Source organism: Oncorhynchus tshawytscha, linkage group LG06, assembly GCF_018296145.1.
Source record: "Oncorhynchus tshawytscha isolate Ot180627B linkage group LG06, Otsh_v2.0, whole genome shotgun sequence".
Lineage (NCBI taxonomy): Eukaryota > Metazoa > Chordata > Actinopteri > Salmoniformes > Salmonidae > Oncorhynchus > Oncorhynchus tshawytscha.
Genome location: NC_056434.1, coordinates 1,882,032 through 1,899,200, shown reverse-complemented (window position 1 = coordinate 1,899,200; position 17,169 = coordinate 1,882,032). Strand labels below are relative to the sequence as shown.

Here is a 17,169-nt window from a genome sequence, read left to right as displayed (position 1 = left end):
ATAACGGACAGCTTTCTTCCAAAATGATAATACACACAGAAAGTCCAGTTGTATAAACTCTACTCTGAATGTTTTGTATTTTTATATAAAGGCCCAGTGCAGTCAAAAACGTGAATTTCCTGTGTTTTACCATCCAGTTTAATAGGTACAACACCATGTTCACAAAAGTGGATCACAACGGCAGCAGACACAACGGGCAGCAGACACAAGGGGCAGCAGACACAACGGCAGCAGACACAACGGGCAGCAGACACAAGGGGCAGCAGACACAACGGCAGCAGACACAACGGGCAGCAGACACAACGGCAGCAGACACAACGGGCAGCAGACACAACGGCAGCAGACACAACGGGCAGCAGACACAAGGGGCAGCAGACACAACGGCAGCAGACACAACGGGCAGCAGACACAACGGGCAGCAGACACAACGGGCAGCAGACACAACGGGCAGCAGACACAACGGCAGCAGACACAACGGGCAGCAGACACAAGGGGCAGCAGACACAACGGCAGCAGACACAACGGGCAGCAGACACAACGGGCAGCAGACACAACGGGCAGCAGACACAACGGGCAGCAGACACAACGGCAGCAGACACAAGGGGCAGCAGACACAACGGGCAGCAGACACAACGGGCAGCAGACACAACGGCAGCAGACACAACGGGCAGCAGACACAACGGCAGCAGACACAACGGGCAGCAGACACAACGGGCAGCAGACACAACGGCAGCAGACACAAGGGGCAGCAGACACAACGGGCAGCAGACACAACGGCAGCAGACACAAGGGGCAGCAGACACAACGGCAGCAGACACAACGGGCAGCAGACACAACGGGCAGCAGACACAACGGGCAGCAGACACACGGGCAGCAGACACAACGGGCAGCAGACAACGGGCAGCAGACAACGGGCAGCAGACACAACGGGCAGCAGACACAAGGGCAGCAGGGCAGCAGACACAAGGGGCAGCAGACACAACACAACGGGCAGCAGACACAACGGGCAGCAGACACAACGGGCAGCAGACACAACGGGCAGCAGACACAACGGGCAGCAGACACAACGGGCAGCAGACACAACGGGCAGCAGACACAACGGGCAGCAGACACAGACACAACGGGCAGCAGACACAACGGGCAGCAGACACAAGGGGCAGCAGACAGACAACGGGCAGCAGACACAACGGGCAGCAGACACAACGGGCAGCAGACACAACGGGGCAGCAGACACAACGGGCAGCAGACACAACGGGCAGCAGACAACGGGCAGCAGACACACGGGCAGCATCAACGGGCAACGGGCAGCAGACACACGGGCAGCAGACACAACGGGCAGCAGACACAACGGGCAGCAGACACAACGGGCAGCAGACACAACGGGCAGCAGACACAAGGGGCAGCAGACACAAGGGGCAGCAGACACAACGGGCAGCAGACACAACGGGCAGCAGACACAACGGGCAGCAGACACAACGGGCAGCAGACAGCAGACACAACGGGCAGCAGACACAACGGGCAGCAGACACAACGGGCAGCAGACACAAGGGGCAGCAGACACAAGGGGCAGCAGACACAACGGGCAGCAGACACAACGGGCAGCAGACACAACGGGCAGCAGACACAACGGGCAGCAGACACACACGGGGCAGCAGACACAAGGGCAGCAGACACACGGGCAGCAGACACAACGGGCAGCAGACACAACGGCAGCAGACACAACGGCAGCAGACACAACGGGCAGCAGACACAACGGCAGCAGACACACGGGCAGCATTTTACGCCAGAATGGGCTAAATGACCTAAGAGACTATGAGCGTGATATGATCGTCAGTGCCAGGCACGCCGGATCCAGTAGCTCAGAAATGGCTGCCCTCCTGGGCTTTTCACACATGACATTGTCTAGGGTTTACCAAGAATGGTGCGACAAACAAAAACATCCAGTCAGCGACAGTCCTGTGGGTGAAAACAGCTCGTTGATGAGAGGTCGAAGAAGAACTGTGCAAGCTAACAGGCGGGCCACAAACAGACCATCAACGACACAGTACAACAGTGGTGTGCAGAGCAGCATCTCGGAACTCGTCGGTCTTTGGATGGTTCTATTGCAACACCGGGTTCTACTCCCATCAGATAAAAACAAGAGGACGAGGTTCCAGTGGGCAACAACACTGGACAATTTGAGGAGTGGAAACATCGCCTGGTCCGTCGAAACACGATTTCTGTAGCGTCATGCTCATGGCAGAGTCAGCATCCTGCCTGGTCTCAATGGTACAAGATGGCGCTGTGGGGAATGTTTTGCTTGCACACATTTAGGTCCCTTGATACCAATTGAGCAAGGATTGAATGCCACAGCATGTGAACATTGTTGCTGTCCAAACCCAATAGAGTATCTTTGGGATGAGAAGGAACAGGCCGCTGGCAGCATGAACGTACAGTCGTCCAATCAGCAGCAACTATGCGATGCCATCATCTCAGCATGGGCCAACATCCCTGTGGAATGTTTCCAACACCTTTTAGAATCCACGCCCACAAAGAATACAGGCTGTTCTGGAGGCAAAGGGGGGTCCGGCTCAGTACTAAATGGGTGTACCTAATAAACTGTCCGGTGAGTGTATATTTCCATACTATGATATTGGAATAATACTGTGAAATTGTGAAAATTATAATAATGCCCTTTTAGTGTAAAAGCTGTTTGAAAAGACCGCCTCAAATTTCAGCCTGTTTTGGTGGGATGTCGTTTTGACCTGCCTGGTGACATCACCATGCGGTAAATTAGTTAACAGACCAATAAGAAAGAGTTCTAGTTTTCCCCTCCCCACTCAAACCACTCCCAGACAGTCCTAGCTAAATTCTTGCTTGAGAAATTGATCTTTTTCTTTTTGACCCTTTTAATTGAAAACAATCACAGTTAAGGTAGTTAATTGTTACCCAGAAATGATTTGATATGGAGATGAAAGTGGCTGCTATTGGACCTATAACATAAAACATCTAAATGTACATGAATAATGATGATAATAACTTTGATAAAATAAATCCTCTTGAAAAATAGAATTCAATAGAGCTATCATGTAAATCTGAGAAGAACAATACATAGATATTAAGGCTATAATACATCATAGAGAGGTGGTTTGGAGCCACACGTTTTCTTTAGGACAGGTGGGCGTGGCCTGGGGGTGTTCTGGTCTGTCTGTAGGAGGGAGGAGCCTGTGGTCAGGTGGTCTGTGTGGCGTAGTGTCATGGTTCTCATAGTTCCGTCTGTAGGCTGCAGACTGGGAACCACCAGCAGGGGGCAGAGTCAGTTGGATGGTCTCTGACTGGGTTGTGGTCAGAAGGGGTGTGGAGGTGATAAAGCTGGACAGATTTAGGCCCGAGGGATCAAGAAGAGTAATGTCCTGACAGTCATTGTCCTGGGTGAGAGGAGCATGAAGGTAATCAGGCCCGGCCCCTGCTCCAGCCATACTCCCAGCCCCTGCTCCAGCCATACTCCCAGCACCTGCTCCAGCCATACTCCCAGCCCCTGTTCCAGCCATACTCCCAGCCCCTGCTCCAGCCATACTCCCAGCCCCTGTTCCAGCCATACTCCCAGCCCCTGTTCCAGCCATACTCCCAGCCCCTGTTCCAGCCATACTCCCAGCCCCTGTTCCAGCCATACTCCCAGCCCCTGTTCCAGCCATACTCCCAGCCCCAGCCATACTCCCAGCCCCTGCTCCAGCCATACACCCTGCCTCAGGCCGAGGAGCTTCTTTGGCTTTGGTATAAGGCAGAGTATCAGTCTCTGTGGAGGCCAGTGTGTACTGATCATCATCTTCAAGCCTCCTCTGACTGTCTCCAGGACTGCCAGAGCCCCAGCCCTTCCCCTGATCCTTCCCCCGTAAGGACAGGTCCAGACGGCCCTCAGGACTCTTGGCCTGGCCCCTGGTGAAGCTGTACTGGTTCAGGGTGGAAGTGACCCTGTGGCTGCAGTCTTTAGTCAAGGGTCCAGTGAAGGAAAGTGAAGACAGGAAGGGCGGTCTGAGATGCAGAAGTGACCCGGCCTGGACTCGGCTGAGACTGAGGATGTTTCTACGGGTGTCACTGGGCAGTTTGTCCAGCTGCCTGCCGACCTGAACTGGAGTGGGGAACAGAGAGCTCTGACACGCCCTGTAGAAGTATCTGAATGGAGAGCGAGAGAAAGGAGAGGAGAAATTAGTCAGGGTGAGCCCTAAATGAAACCATACTCTCTATATAGTGCACTACTGAATAGAGCCCTATGGGCTGGCTACTTTTGAATAGAGCCCTGTTGGCTGGCTACTTTTGAATAGAGCTCTATGGGTTGGCTACTTTTGAATAGAGCCTTATGGTCTGGCTACTTTTGAAGAGCCTTATGGGCTGGCTACTTTTGAATAGAGCCTTATGGGCTGGCTACTTTTGAATAGAGCCTTATGGGCTGGCTACTTTTGAAGAGCCCTGTGGGCTGGCTACTTTTGAAGAGCCCTGTGGGCTGGCTACTTTGAATAGAACCTTATGGGCTGGCTACTTTTGAATAGAGCCCTGTGGGCTGGCTACTTTTGAATAGAGCCCTGTGGGCTGGCTACTTTTGAATAGAGCCCTGTGGGCTGGCTACTTTTGAAGAGCCCTGTGGGATGGCTACTTTTGAAGAGCCCTGTGGGCTGGCTACTTTTGAAGAGCCCTGTGGGCTGGCTACTTTTGAATAGAGCCCTGTGGGCTGGCTACTTTTGAATAGAGCCCTGTGGGCTGGCTACTTTTGAATAGAGCCCTGTGGGATGGCTACTTTTGAAGAGCCCTGTGGGATGGCTACTTTTGAAGAGCCCTGTGGGCTGGCTACTTTTGAAGAGCCCTGTGGGCTGGCTACTTTTGAAGAGCCCTGTGGGCTGGCTACTTTTGAAGAGCCCTGTGGGCTGGCTACTTTTGAAGAGCCCTGTGGGCTGGCTACTTTTGAATAGAGCTCTATGGGTTGGCTACTTTTGAATAGAGCCTTATGGGCTGGCTACTTTTGAAGAGCCCTGTGGGCTGGCTACTTTTGAAGAGCCCTGTGGGCTGGCTACTTTTGAAGAGCCCTGTGGGCTGGCTGCCATTAGGGACAAAGTCCCAGACCAGACAGATCAGACCAAACAGACCACCATAGTCCCCGTGCCCAAGAACACTAAGGTAACCTGCCTTAGTGTCTGTAGTCATGAAGAGCTTTGAAAAGCTGGTCATAGCTCATATCAACACCATTTTCCCAGAAACACTAGACCCACTCCAATTTGCATACTGCCCAAAAAGATCCACAGATGATGCAATCTCCATTGCACTCTACACTGCCCTTTCACACCTGGACAAAAGGAACACATACAGTTGAAGTGGGAAGTTTACATACACTTAGGTTGGAGTCATTAAAACTAGTTTTTCAACCACTCCACAAATTTCTTGTTAACAAACTATAGTTTTGGCAAGTCGGTGAGGACATCTACTTTGTTCATGACACAAGTCATTTTTCCAACAATTGTTTACAGACAGATTATTTCACTTATAATTCACTGTATCACAATTCCAGTGGGTCAGAAGTTTACATACACTAAGTTGACTGTGCCTTTAAACAGCTTGGAACATTCCAGAAAGATTTCATTGCTTTAGAAGCTTCTGATAGGCAAATTGACATCATTTGAGTAAATTAGAAGTGTACCTGTAGATGTGCCTCTTTGCTTGATATCATGGGAAAATCAAAAGAAATCAGCCAAGACCTCAGAAAATAAAATGTAGACTTCCACAATACTGGTTCGTCCGTGGGAGCAATTTCCAAATGCCTGACAGTACCACGTTCATCTGTACAAACAATAGTACGCAAGTATAAACACCATGGGACCACGCAGCCGTCATACCGCTCAGGAAGGAGACGCGTTCTGTCTCCTGGAGATGAATGTACTTTGGTGCGAAAGGTGCAAATCAATCCCAGAACAACAGCAAAGGACCTTGTGAAGATGCTGGAGGAAACAGGTACAAAAGTATCTATATCCACAGTAAAACAAGTCCTACATCGACATAACCTGAAAGGCCACTCAGCAAGGAAGAAGCCACTGCTCCAAAACCACCATAAAAAAAGCCAGACTACGGTTTGCAACTGCACATGGGGACAAAGATTGCACTTTTTGGAGAAATGTCCTCTGGTCTGATGAAACAAAAATAGAACTGTTTGTCCATAATTACCATTGTCATGTTTGGAGGACAAAGGGGGAGGCTTGCAAGCCGAAGAACACCATCCCAACGTGAAGCACGAGGGTGGCAGCAACATGTTGTGGGGATGATTTTGCTGCAGGAGGGACTGGTGCACTTCACAAAATAGATGGCATCATGAGGACGGAAAATTATGTGGATATATTGAAGCAACATCCCAAGACAGTCAGGAAGTTAAAGCTTGGTCGCGAATGGGTCTTCCAAATGGACAATGACCCAAGCATACTTCCAAAGTTGTGGCAAAATGGCTTAACGACAATAAAGTCAAGGTATTGGAGTGGCCATAACAAAGCCCTGACCTCAATCCTATAGAAACTTTGTGGTCAGAACTAAAAAAGCGTGTGCGAGCAAGGAGGCCTACAAACCTGACTCAGTTACACCAGTTCTGTCAGGAGGAATGGGCCAAAATTCACCCAACTTATTGTGGGAAGCTTGTGGAAGGCTACCCAAAATGTTTGACCCAAGTTAAGCAATTTAAAGGCAATGCTACCAAATACTAATTCAGTTTAGGTAAACTTCTGACCCACTGGGAATGTGATGAAAGAAATTAAAGCTGAAAGAAATAATTCTCTCTACTATTATTCTGACATTTCACATTCTTAAAATAAAGTGGTGATCCTAACTGACCTAGGACCGGGAATTTTTACTAGGATTAAATGTCAGGAATTGTGAAAAACTGAGTTTAAATGTATTTGGCTAAGCTGTATGTAAACTACTGACTTCAGCCGTATGTGAGAATGCTATTCATTGACTACAGCTCAGCGTTCAACACCATATTGCCCACAAAGCTCATCAATAAGCTAAGGACCCTGGGACTAAACACACCCCTCTGCAACTGGATCCTGGACTTCCTGACGGGCCACCCTCAGGTGTTAAGGGTAGGTAGCAACACATCTGCCACGCTGATCCTCAACACTAGGGCCCTAGGGTGTGTGCTCAGTCCCCTCCTGTACTTCCTGTTCACTCATGACTGCATGGCCGGGCACGACTCCAACACCATCATCAAGTTTGCCGATGACACAACAGTGGTAGGCCTGATCACCAAGAAACTATCATGGTCCAAACACACCAAGACAGTTGTGAAGGGGGCATGAGAACACCTTTTCCCCCTCAGGAGACTGAAAAGATTGGCATGGGTCCTCAGATCCCCAAAAGGTTCTATACATCGAGAGCACGCTGCAGGAGAAAGAAAACAAATGGAGGACCAGTAGTTTGCTGCTTGCCTCACTAATTGACCTACCGCAGCACTTCTCCCCAGGTTGGTGTTAGGGGTTTGGATGATTAATTAAGATTATTACTTATTGCTAATCCTAATCTCACACTCACATTATGGGATATTACGTGCGTGGATTGCTGTGGGTGATAGAACACTATAGTTTAACATGGCATGTTTAACAGAGAGACAGAGAGTGATAGCCATAGCTATAGCCAGCACACACGATACACCCATATGACTGCAGTATGAATTCCCTCTGGTGCCTGTGTAGACTAGCACCAGAGAGAGATCAACCCCCTACAGCAGAACAACAGAGCCCCCAGCCTCAACCTTCCTGGTCGTTTGACTACTGATGAGCGAGCTACTAGCTAGTTGCATCACTGCCTGGTATGGCAACTGCTCGGCCAGAGGGTAGTGCGAACGGCCCAGTACATCACTGGGGCTAAGCTGTTTGCCATCCAGGACCTCTATACCAGGCGGTGTCAGAGGAAGGGCCTAAAAATTGTCAAAGACTCCAGCCAGTCATAGACTGTTCTCTCTGCTACTGCATATCAAGCAGTACCAGAGCGCCAAGTCTAGGTTCCATAAGACTCCTGAATAGCGAATCAATGAGTGAACAGGAAGTACCGGAGCGCCAAGTCTAGGTTCCATAAGACTCCTGAACAGCGAATCAATGAGTGAACAGGAAGTACCGGAGCGCCATGTCTAGGTTCCATAAGACTCCTGAACAGCGAATCAATGAGTGAACAGGAAGTACCGGAGCGCCAAGTCTAGGTTCCATAAGACTCCTGAACAGCGAATCAATGAGTGAACAGGAAGTACCGGAGCGCCATGTCTAGGTTCCATAAGACTCCTGAACAGCGAATCAATGAGTGAACAGGAAGTACCGGAGCGCCATGTCTAGGTTCCATTAGACTCCTGAACAGCAAATCAATGAGTGAACAGGAAGTACCGGAGCACCATGTCTATGTTCCATAAGACTCCTGAACAGCGAATCAATGAGTGAACAGGAAGTACCGGAGCGCCAAGTCTATGTTCCATAAGACTCCTGAACAGCGAATCAATGAGTGAACAGGAAGTACCGGAGCGCCAAGTCTAGGTTCCATAAGACTCCTGAACAGCGAATCAATGAGTGAACAGGAAGTACCGGAGCGCCAAGTCTAGGTTCCATAAGACTCCTGAACAGCGAATCAATGAGTGAACAGGAAGTACCGGAGCGCCAAGTCTAGGTTCCATAAGACTCCTGAACAGCGAATCAATGAGTGAACAGGAAGTACCGGAGCGCCAAGTCTAGGTTCCATAAGACTCCTGAACAGCGAATCAATGAGTGAACAGGAAGTACCGGAGCGCCAAGTCTAGGTTCCATAAGACTCCTGAACAGCGAATCAATGAGTGAACAGGAAGTACCGGAGCGCCAAGTCTAGGTTCCATAAGACTCCTGAACAGCGAATCAATGAGTGAACAGGAAGTACCGGAGCGCCATGTCTAGGTTCCATAAGACTCCTGAACAGCGAATCAATGAGTGAACAGGAAGTACCGGAGCGCCAAGTCTAGGTTCCATAAGACTCCTGAACAGCGAATCAATGAGTGAACAGGAAGTACCGGAGCGCCAAGTCTAGGTTCCATAAGACTCCTGAACAGCGAATCAATGAGTGAACAGGAAGTACCGGAGCGCCAAGTCTAGGTTCCATAAGACTCCTGAACAGCGAATCAATGAGTGAACAGGAAGTACCGGAGCGCCAAGTCTAGGTTCCATAAGACTCCTGAACAGCGAATCAATGAGTGAACAGGAAGTACCGGAGCGCCAAGTCTAGGTTCCATAAGACTCCTGAACAGCGAATCAATGAGTGAACAGGAAGTACCGGAGCGCCAAGTCTAGGTTCCATAAGACTCCTGAACAGCGAATCAATGAGTGAACAGGAAGTACCGGAGCGCCAAGTCTAGGTTCCATAAGACTCCTGAACAGCGAATCAATGAGTGAACAGGAAGTACCGGAGCGCCAAGTCTAGGTTCCATAAGACTCCTGAACAGCGAATCAATGAGTGAACAGGAAGTACCGGAGCGCCAAGTCTAGGTTCCATAAGACTCCTGAACAGCGAATCAATGAGTGAACAGGAAGTACCGGAGCGCCAAGTCTAGGTTCCATAAGACTCCTGAACAGCGAATCAATGAGTGAACAGGAAGTACCGGAGCGCCAAGTCTAGGTTCCATAAGACTCCTGAACAGCGAATCAATGAGTGAACAGGAAGTACCGGAGCGCCAAGTCTAGGTTCCATAAGACTCCTGAACAGCGAATCAATGAGTGAACAGGAAGTACCGGAGCGCCATGTCTAGGTTCCATAAGACTCCTGAACAGCGAATCAATGAGTGAACAGGAAGTACCGGAGCGCCATGTCTAGGTTCCATAAGACTCCTGAACAGCGAATCAATGAGTGAACAGGAAGTACCGGAGCGCCAAGTCTAGGTTCCATAAGACTCCTGAACAGCGAATCAATGAGTGAACAGGAAGTACCGGAGCGCCAAGTCTAGGTTCCATAAGACTCCTGAACAGCGAATCAATGAGTGAACAGGAAGTACCGGAGCGCCAAGTCTAGGTTCCATAAGACTCCTGAACAGCGAATCAATGAGTGAACAGGAAGTACCGGAGCGCCATGTCTAGGTTCCATAAGACTCCTGAACAGCGAATCAATGAGTGAACAGGAAGTACCGGAGCGCCAAGTCTAGGTTCCATAAGACTCCTGAACAGCGAATCAATGAGTGAACAGGAAGTACCGGAGCGCCAAGTCTAGGTTCCATAAGACTCCTGAACAGCGAATCAATGAGTGAACAGGAAGTACCGGAGCGCCAAGTCTAGGTTCCATAAGACTCCTGAACAGCGAATCAATGAGTGAACAGGAAGTACCGGATCGCCAAGTCTAGGTTCCATAAGACTCCTGAACAGCGAATCAATGAGTGAACAGGAAGTACCGGAGCGCCAAGTCTAGGTTCCATAAGACTCCTGAACAGCGAATCAATGAGTGAACAGGAAGTACCGGAGCGCCAAGTCTAGGTTCCATAAGACTCCTGAACAGCGAATCAATGAGTGAACAGGAAGTACCGGATCGCCATGTCTAGGTTCCATAAGACTCCTGAACAGCGAATCAATGAGTGAACAGGAAGTACCGGAGCGCCAAGTCTAGGTTCCATAAGACTCCTGAACAGCGAATCAATGAGTGAACAGGAAGTACCGGAGCGCCAAGTCTAGGTTCCATAAGACTCCTGAACAGCGAATCAATGAGTGAACAGGAAGTACCGGAGCGCCATGTCTAGGTTCCATAAGACTCCTGAACAGCGAATCAATGAGTGAACAGGAAGTACCGGAGCGCCAAGTCTAGGTTCCATAAGACTCCTGAACAGCGAATCAATGAGTGAACAGGAAGTACCGGAGCGCCAAGTCTAGGTTCCATAAGACTCCTGAACAGCGAATCAATGAGTGAACAGGAAGTACCGGATCGCCATGTCTAGGTTCCATAAGACTCCTGAACAGCGAATCAATGAGTGAACAGGAAGTACCGGATCGCCATGTCTAGGTTCCATAAGACTCCTGAACAGCGAATCAATGAGTGAACAGGAAGTACCGGATAAGACTCCTGAACGCCATGTCTAGGTTCCATAAGACTCCTGAACAGCGAATCAATGAGTGAACAGGAAGTACCGGAGCGCCATGTCTAGGTTCCATAAGACTCCTGAACAGCGAATCAATGAGTGAACAGGAAGTACCGGAGCGCCATGTCTAGGTTCCATAAGACTCCTGAACAGCGAATCAATGAGTGAACAGGAAGTACCGGATCGCCATGTCTAGGTTCCATAAGACTCCTGAACAGCGAATCAATGAGTGAACAGGAAGTACCGGAGCGCCATGTCTAGGTTCCATAAGACTCCTGAACAGCGAATCAATGAGTGAACAGGAAGTACCGGATCGCCATGTCTAGGTTCCATAAGACTCCTGAACAGCGAATCAATGAGTGAACAGGAAGTACCGGAGCGCCATGTCTAGGTTCGTGCACCTGGCAACCTTGGTTTGCGTGCATTGCGCCCGGCCCGCCACAGGAGTCGCTGGTGCGCGATGAGACAAGGATATCCCTACCGGCCAAGCCCTCCCTAACCCGGACGACGCTAGGCCAATTGTGCGTCGCCCCACGGACCTCCAGGTCGCGGCCGGTTGCGACAGAGCCTGGACACGAACCCAGAGTCTCTGATGGCACAGCTGGCACTGCAGTACAGCACCCTTAACCACTGCGCCACCCGGGAGAGTCTGGCTTTTTTTCATGGCGGTTTTGGAGCAGTGGCTTCTTCCATGCTGAGCGGCCTTTCAGGTTACGTCAATATAGGACTCGTTTTACTGTGGATATTGATACTTTTGTACCTGTTTTCTCCAGCATCTTCACAAGGTCCTTTGCTGTTGTTCTGGGATTGATTTGCACTTTTCGCACCAAAGTACGTTAATCTCTAGGAGACAGAACGCGTCTCCTTCCTGAGCTGTATGACGGCTGCGTGGTCCCATGGTGTTTATACTTGCGTACTATTGTTTGTACGGATGAACTCAGCTGGCACTGCAGTACAGCGCCCTTAACCACTGCGCCACCCAGGAGGCACTCTGTTAATAATAATTATTTACAACCCTCCCATTATTATTTACAACCCTCCCATTAATTCTCTCTCTACTTTGCACATTCTTCTACTGCAAATCAACCATTCCAGTGTTTTACTTGCTATATTGTATTTACTTTGCCACCATGGCCTTTTTTGCCTTTACCTCCCTTCTCACCTCATTTGCTCACATTGTATATAGACTTGTTTCTACTGTATTATTGATGGTATGTTTGTTTTACTCCATGTGTAACTCTGTGTCGTTGTTTGTGTCGAACTGCATTGCTTTATCTTGGACAGGTCGCAATTGTAAATGGGAACTTGTTCTCAACTTGCCTACCTGGTTAAATAAAGGTGAAAATAAATAAATAAAAAATAATCTATGCAGTCACTTTAGTACTGGTACCCCCTGTATATATATGCCTCGCTATTGTTATTTTACTGCAGCTGTTAATTGTTACTTTTCTTTTCTATTTCTTTACACTTTTTTTTCTTTAAACTGCATTATTGGTTAGAGCCTGTAAGTAAGAATTTCACTGTAAGGTCTACTACACCTGTTGTATTCAGCATTTCACTGTAAGGTCTACTACACCTGTTGTATTCAGCATTTCACTGTGAGGTCTACTACACCTGTTGTATTCAGCATTTCACTGTAAGGTCTACTACACCTGTTGTATTCAGCATTTCACTGTGAGGTCTACTACACCTGTTGTATTCAGCATTTCACTGTAAGGTCTACTACACCTGTTGTATTCAGCATTTCACTGTAAGGTCTACTACACCTGTTGTATTCAGCATTTCACTGTGAGGTCTACTACACCTGTTGTATTCAGCATTTCACTGTGAGGTCTACTACACCTGTTGTATTCAGCATTTCACTGTAAGGTCTACTACACCTGTTGTATTCAGCATTTCACTGTAAGGTCTACTACACCTGTTGTATTCAGCATTTCACTGTAAGGTCTATTACACCTGTTGTATTCAGCATTTCACTGTAAGGTCTACTACACCTGTTGCATTCAGCATTTCACTGTAAGGTCTACTACACCTGTTGTATTCAGCATTTCACTGTAAGGTCTACATCTGTTGTATTCAGCATTTCACTGTAAGGTCTACTACACCTGTTGTATTCAGCATTTCACTGTGAGGTCTACTACACCTGTTGTATTCAGCATTTCACTGTAAGGTCTACATCTGTTGTATTCAGCATTTCACTGTAAGGTCTACTACACCTGTTGTATTCAGCATTTCACTGTAAGGTCTACTACACCTGTTCTATTCAGCATTTCACTGTAAGGTCTACTACACCTGTTGTATTCAGCATTTCACTGTAAGGTCTACATCTGTTGTATTCAGCATTTCACTGTGAGGTCTACTACACCTGTTGTATTCAGCATTTCACTGTGAGGTCTACTACACCTGTTCTATTCAGCATTTCACTGTAAGGTCTACATCTGTTGTATTCAGCATTTCACTGTAAGGTCTACTACACCTGTTGTATTCAGCATTTCACTGTGAGGTCTACTACACCTGTTGTATTCAGCATTTCACTGTAAGGTCTACTACACCTGTTGTATTCAGCATTTCACTGTAAGGTCTACTACACCTGTTGTATTCAGCATTTCACTGTGAGGTCTACTACACCTGTTGTATTTAGCATTTCACTGTGAGGTCTACTACACCTGTTGTATTCAGCATTTCACTGTAAGGTCTACTACACCTGTTGTATTCAGCATTTCACTGTAAGGTCTACATCTGTTGTATTCAGCATTTCACTGTAAGGTCTACTACACCTGTTGTATTCAGCATTTCACTGTAAGGTCTACTACACCTGTTGCATTCAGCATTTCACTGTAAGGTCTACTACACCTGTTGTATTCAGCATTTCACTGTGAGGTCTACATCTGTTGTATTCAGCATTTCACTGTAAGGTCTACTACACCTGTTGTATTCAGCATTTCACTGTAAGGTCTACATCTGTTGTATTCAGCATTTCACTGTAAGGTCTACTACACCTGTTGTATTCAGCATTTCACTGTAAGGTCTACTACACCTGTTGTATTCAGCATTTCACTGTAAGGTCTATTACACCTGTTGTATTCAGCATTTCACTGTAAGGTCTACTACACCTGTTGTATTCAGCATTTCACTGTGAGGTCTACATCTGTTGTATTCAGCATTTCACTGTAAGGTCTACGACATCTGTTGTATTCAGCATTTCACTGTGAGGTCTAGATCTGTTGTATTCAGCATTTCACTGTAAGGTCTACATCTGTTGTATTCAGCATTTCACTGTAAGGTCTACTACACCTGTTGTATTCAGCATTTCACTGTAAGGTCTACTACACCTGTTGTATTCAAAATTTCACTGTAAGGTCTACTACACCTGTTGTATTCATCATTTCACTGTAAGGTCTACTACACCTGTTGTATTCAGCATTTCACTGTAAGGTCTACTACACCTGTTGTATTCAGCATTTCACTGTGAGGTCTACTACACCTGTTGTATTCAGCATTTCACTGTAAGGTCTACTACACCTGTTGTATTCAGCATTTCACTGTACGGTCTACTACACCTGTTGTATTTGGCACGTGACAAATAACATTTGATTTGACACACACAGAGACACACCAGACAGAGCACTGCGATAGAAATACCAGCTCCTTGGAATAAACATGAAAGGCTGTTATTAATAACAGAGGACTCTTAAACAACAACCTGCACATGCACATCCCACACGTTCTCGCTCTCATACACACTCACACACCTCCCCCTTACTAACCTGGGCAGCAGGGCAGCTACAGGAGTGATGACACAGAGCAGGTAGAAGAGCGGTTCCCTCAGCAGTCTCTGCATGGTCCAGTAAGGGTTGGAGGGGGAGTAGCATGTGGGACAGGAAGCGTTGTAACACAGAGCCACAGTAAAGAACAGACCCACACTGAAGGTGATGGACACCCAGTTCATCCACGTCTGGAGGGAAAAAGAGGGGAGAGGAGGAAGAACAGGGAGAGGAGGGAAGAGGAGGGAGAAGACAGGAGAGGAGGGAGGGAGGGAAAAGACAGGAGAGGAGGGTGGGAGAAGACAGGAGAGGAGGGTGGGAGAAGACAGGAGAGGAGGGTGGGAGAAGACAGGAGAGGAGGGTGGGAGAAGACAGGAGAGGAGGGTGGGAGAAGACAGGAGAGGAGGGTGGGAGAAGACAGGAGAGGAGGGTGGGAGAAGACAGGAGAGGAGGGTGAAGACAGGAGAGGAGGGAGAAGACAGGAGAGGAGGGAGAAGCCAGGAGAGGAGGGAGAAGCCAGGAGAGGAGGGAGAAGCCAGGAGAGGAGGGAGAAGCCAGGAGAGGAGGGAGAAGCCGAGGGGAGAGGGGGAAGACAGGAGAGGAGGGAGGAGCCGAGGGGAGGAGGGAGAAGACAGGAGAGGAGGGAGAAGCCGAGGGGAGAGGGGGAAGACAGGAGAGGAGGGAGAAGACAGGAGAGGAGGGAGAAGACAGGAGAGGAGGGAGAAGCCGAGGGGAGAGGGGGAAGATGAGGGGAGCGGTGGAAGCGGAGTAATAGAGGAACGGAAGAGGAGGAAGAGGGGAGAGGAACAAACGGAATTAGAGACTCAAAGCCAGATGAGTACACAGGACGCCAAACCACTGACTGACTATCCACCTACCTAGGATCGGTTCAAAGCGGCACGCAGTGTGACGCGGTTCAGTGTGACGCGGTGCAGTGTGACGCGGTGCAGTGTGACGCGGTGCAGTGTGACGCGGTGCAGTGTGACGCGGTGCAGTGTGACGCGGTGCAGTGTGACGCGGTGCAGTGTGACGCGGTGCAGTGTGACGCGGTGCAGAGTGACGCGGTGCAGTGTGACGCGGTGCAGTGTGACGCGGTGCAGAGTGACGCGGTGCAGTGTGACGCGGTGCAGTGTGACGCGGTGCAGAGTGACCCGGTGTAGACAGTTTACAGAACGCACCAGCTGGACCGTGGGAGTGAAGGAGGGAGTACCAACTGTCAGCCTGATATACAGTCACTGACGCTGCAGTCTTCTGGTTCAATCTAACCAACGAGGGCTATCTATGAATTAACAACTCCAAATGACTGATTCACTGGAAATTCAGAAAGTTTTTTTTTAGGCTGAATAAAAGCCTATGTCTAAAACTCTTCATTTAGTTTTCAAATTAATTGATTTACAAAGTAGCCCATATTCAATATTTTGTAATTGAGGCTTTGAAAGTACTTGAAAATAAGTTGATTTAGACAATCAGTAAATTCGTAGGAGTGTCTTCTTACCCAGGTCTTGGTCTCCAAGCCCAGGTGTATCAGTATAGTAAACAGAGCCAGGGTGGTGATGGGGGTTCCCCAGGTCAACAAGTCCACATCAGAGTCAGCATAGGCCTGGAGGAGACGGACAGACAGACAAAGGGATCAGTGGTCTGTATGTGAGAGAGAGATAGTAGAAGATGTCATGACAGGGTTATTACATATATGTTAAGTTCATCCGTCAAAGTGTTCCAAAAGTAACCAATCCTAACTCACACAGTAGGGTATAAAGAAACCAATCCTAACTCACACAGTAGGGTATAAAGTAACCAATCCTAACTCACACAGTAGGGTATAAAGTAACCAATCCTAACTCACACAGTAGGGTATAAAATAACCAATCCTAACTCACACAGTAGGGTATAAAGAAACCAATCCTAACTCACACAGTAGGGTATAAAGTAACCAATCCTAACTCACACAGTAGGGTATAAAGTAACCAATCCTAACTCACACAGTAGGGTATAAAGTAACCAATCCTAACTCACACAGTAGGGTATAAAATAACCAACCCTAACTCACACAGTAGGGTATAAAGTAACCAATCCTAACTCACACAGTAGGGTATAAAGTAACCAATCCTAACTCACACAGTAGGGTATAAAGAAACCAATCCTAACTCACACAGTAGGGTATAAAGAAACCAATCCTAACTCACACAGTAGGGTATAAAGAAACCAATCCTAACTCACACAGTAGGGTATAAAGAAACCAATCCTATCTCACACAGTAGGGTATAAAGAAACCAATCCTAACTCACACAGTAGGGTATAAAGTAACCAATAATAACTCACACAGTAGGGTAT

General features: G+C 48.2%; 1 protein-coding gene across 1 annotated transcript in view; it reads right to left on the bottom strand.

The window, feature by feature from the left end:
- Nucleotides 1–2,836: 2,836 nt before the first annotated feature.
- The window catches only part of atp10a (ATPase phospholipid transporting 10A), a 135,711-nt gene continuing 121,378 nt past the window's right edge, over nt 2,837–17,169 (bottom strand). The window contains exons 19-21 of the mRNA XM_042322815.1: nt 16,334–16,438; nt 14,842–15,029; nt 2,837–4,152 (exon numbers count right to left, since the gene is read on the bottom strand). Of these exons, the coding sequence (XP_042178749.1) occupies nt 3,114–4,152; nt 14,842–15,029; nt 16,334–16,438 (1,332 nt within the window). The 3' untranslated portion in view covers nt 2,837–3,113. The remainder of the gene's footprint in view (nt 4,153–14,841; nt 15,030–16,333; nt 16,439–17,169) is intronic.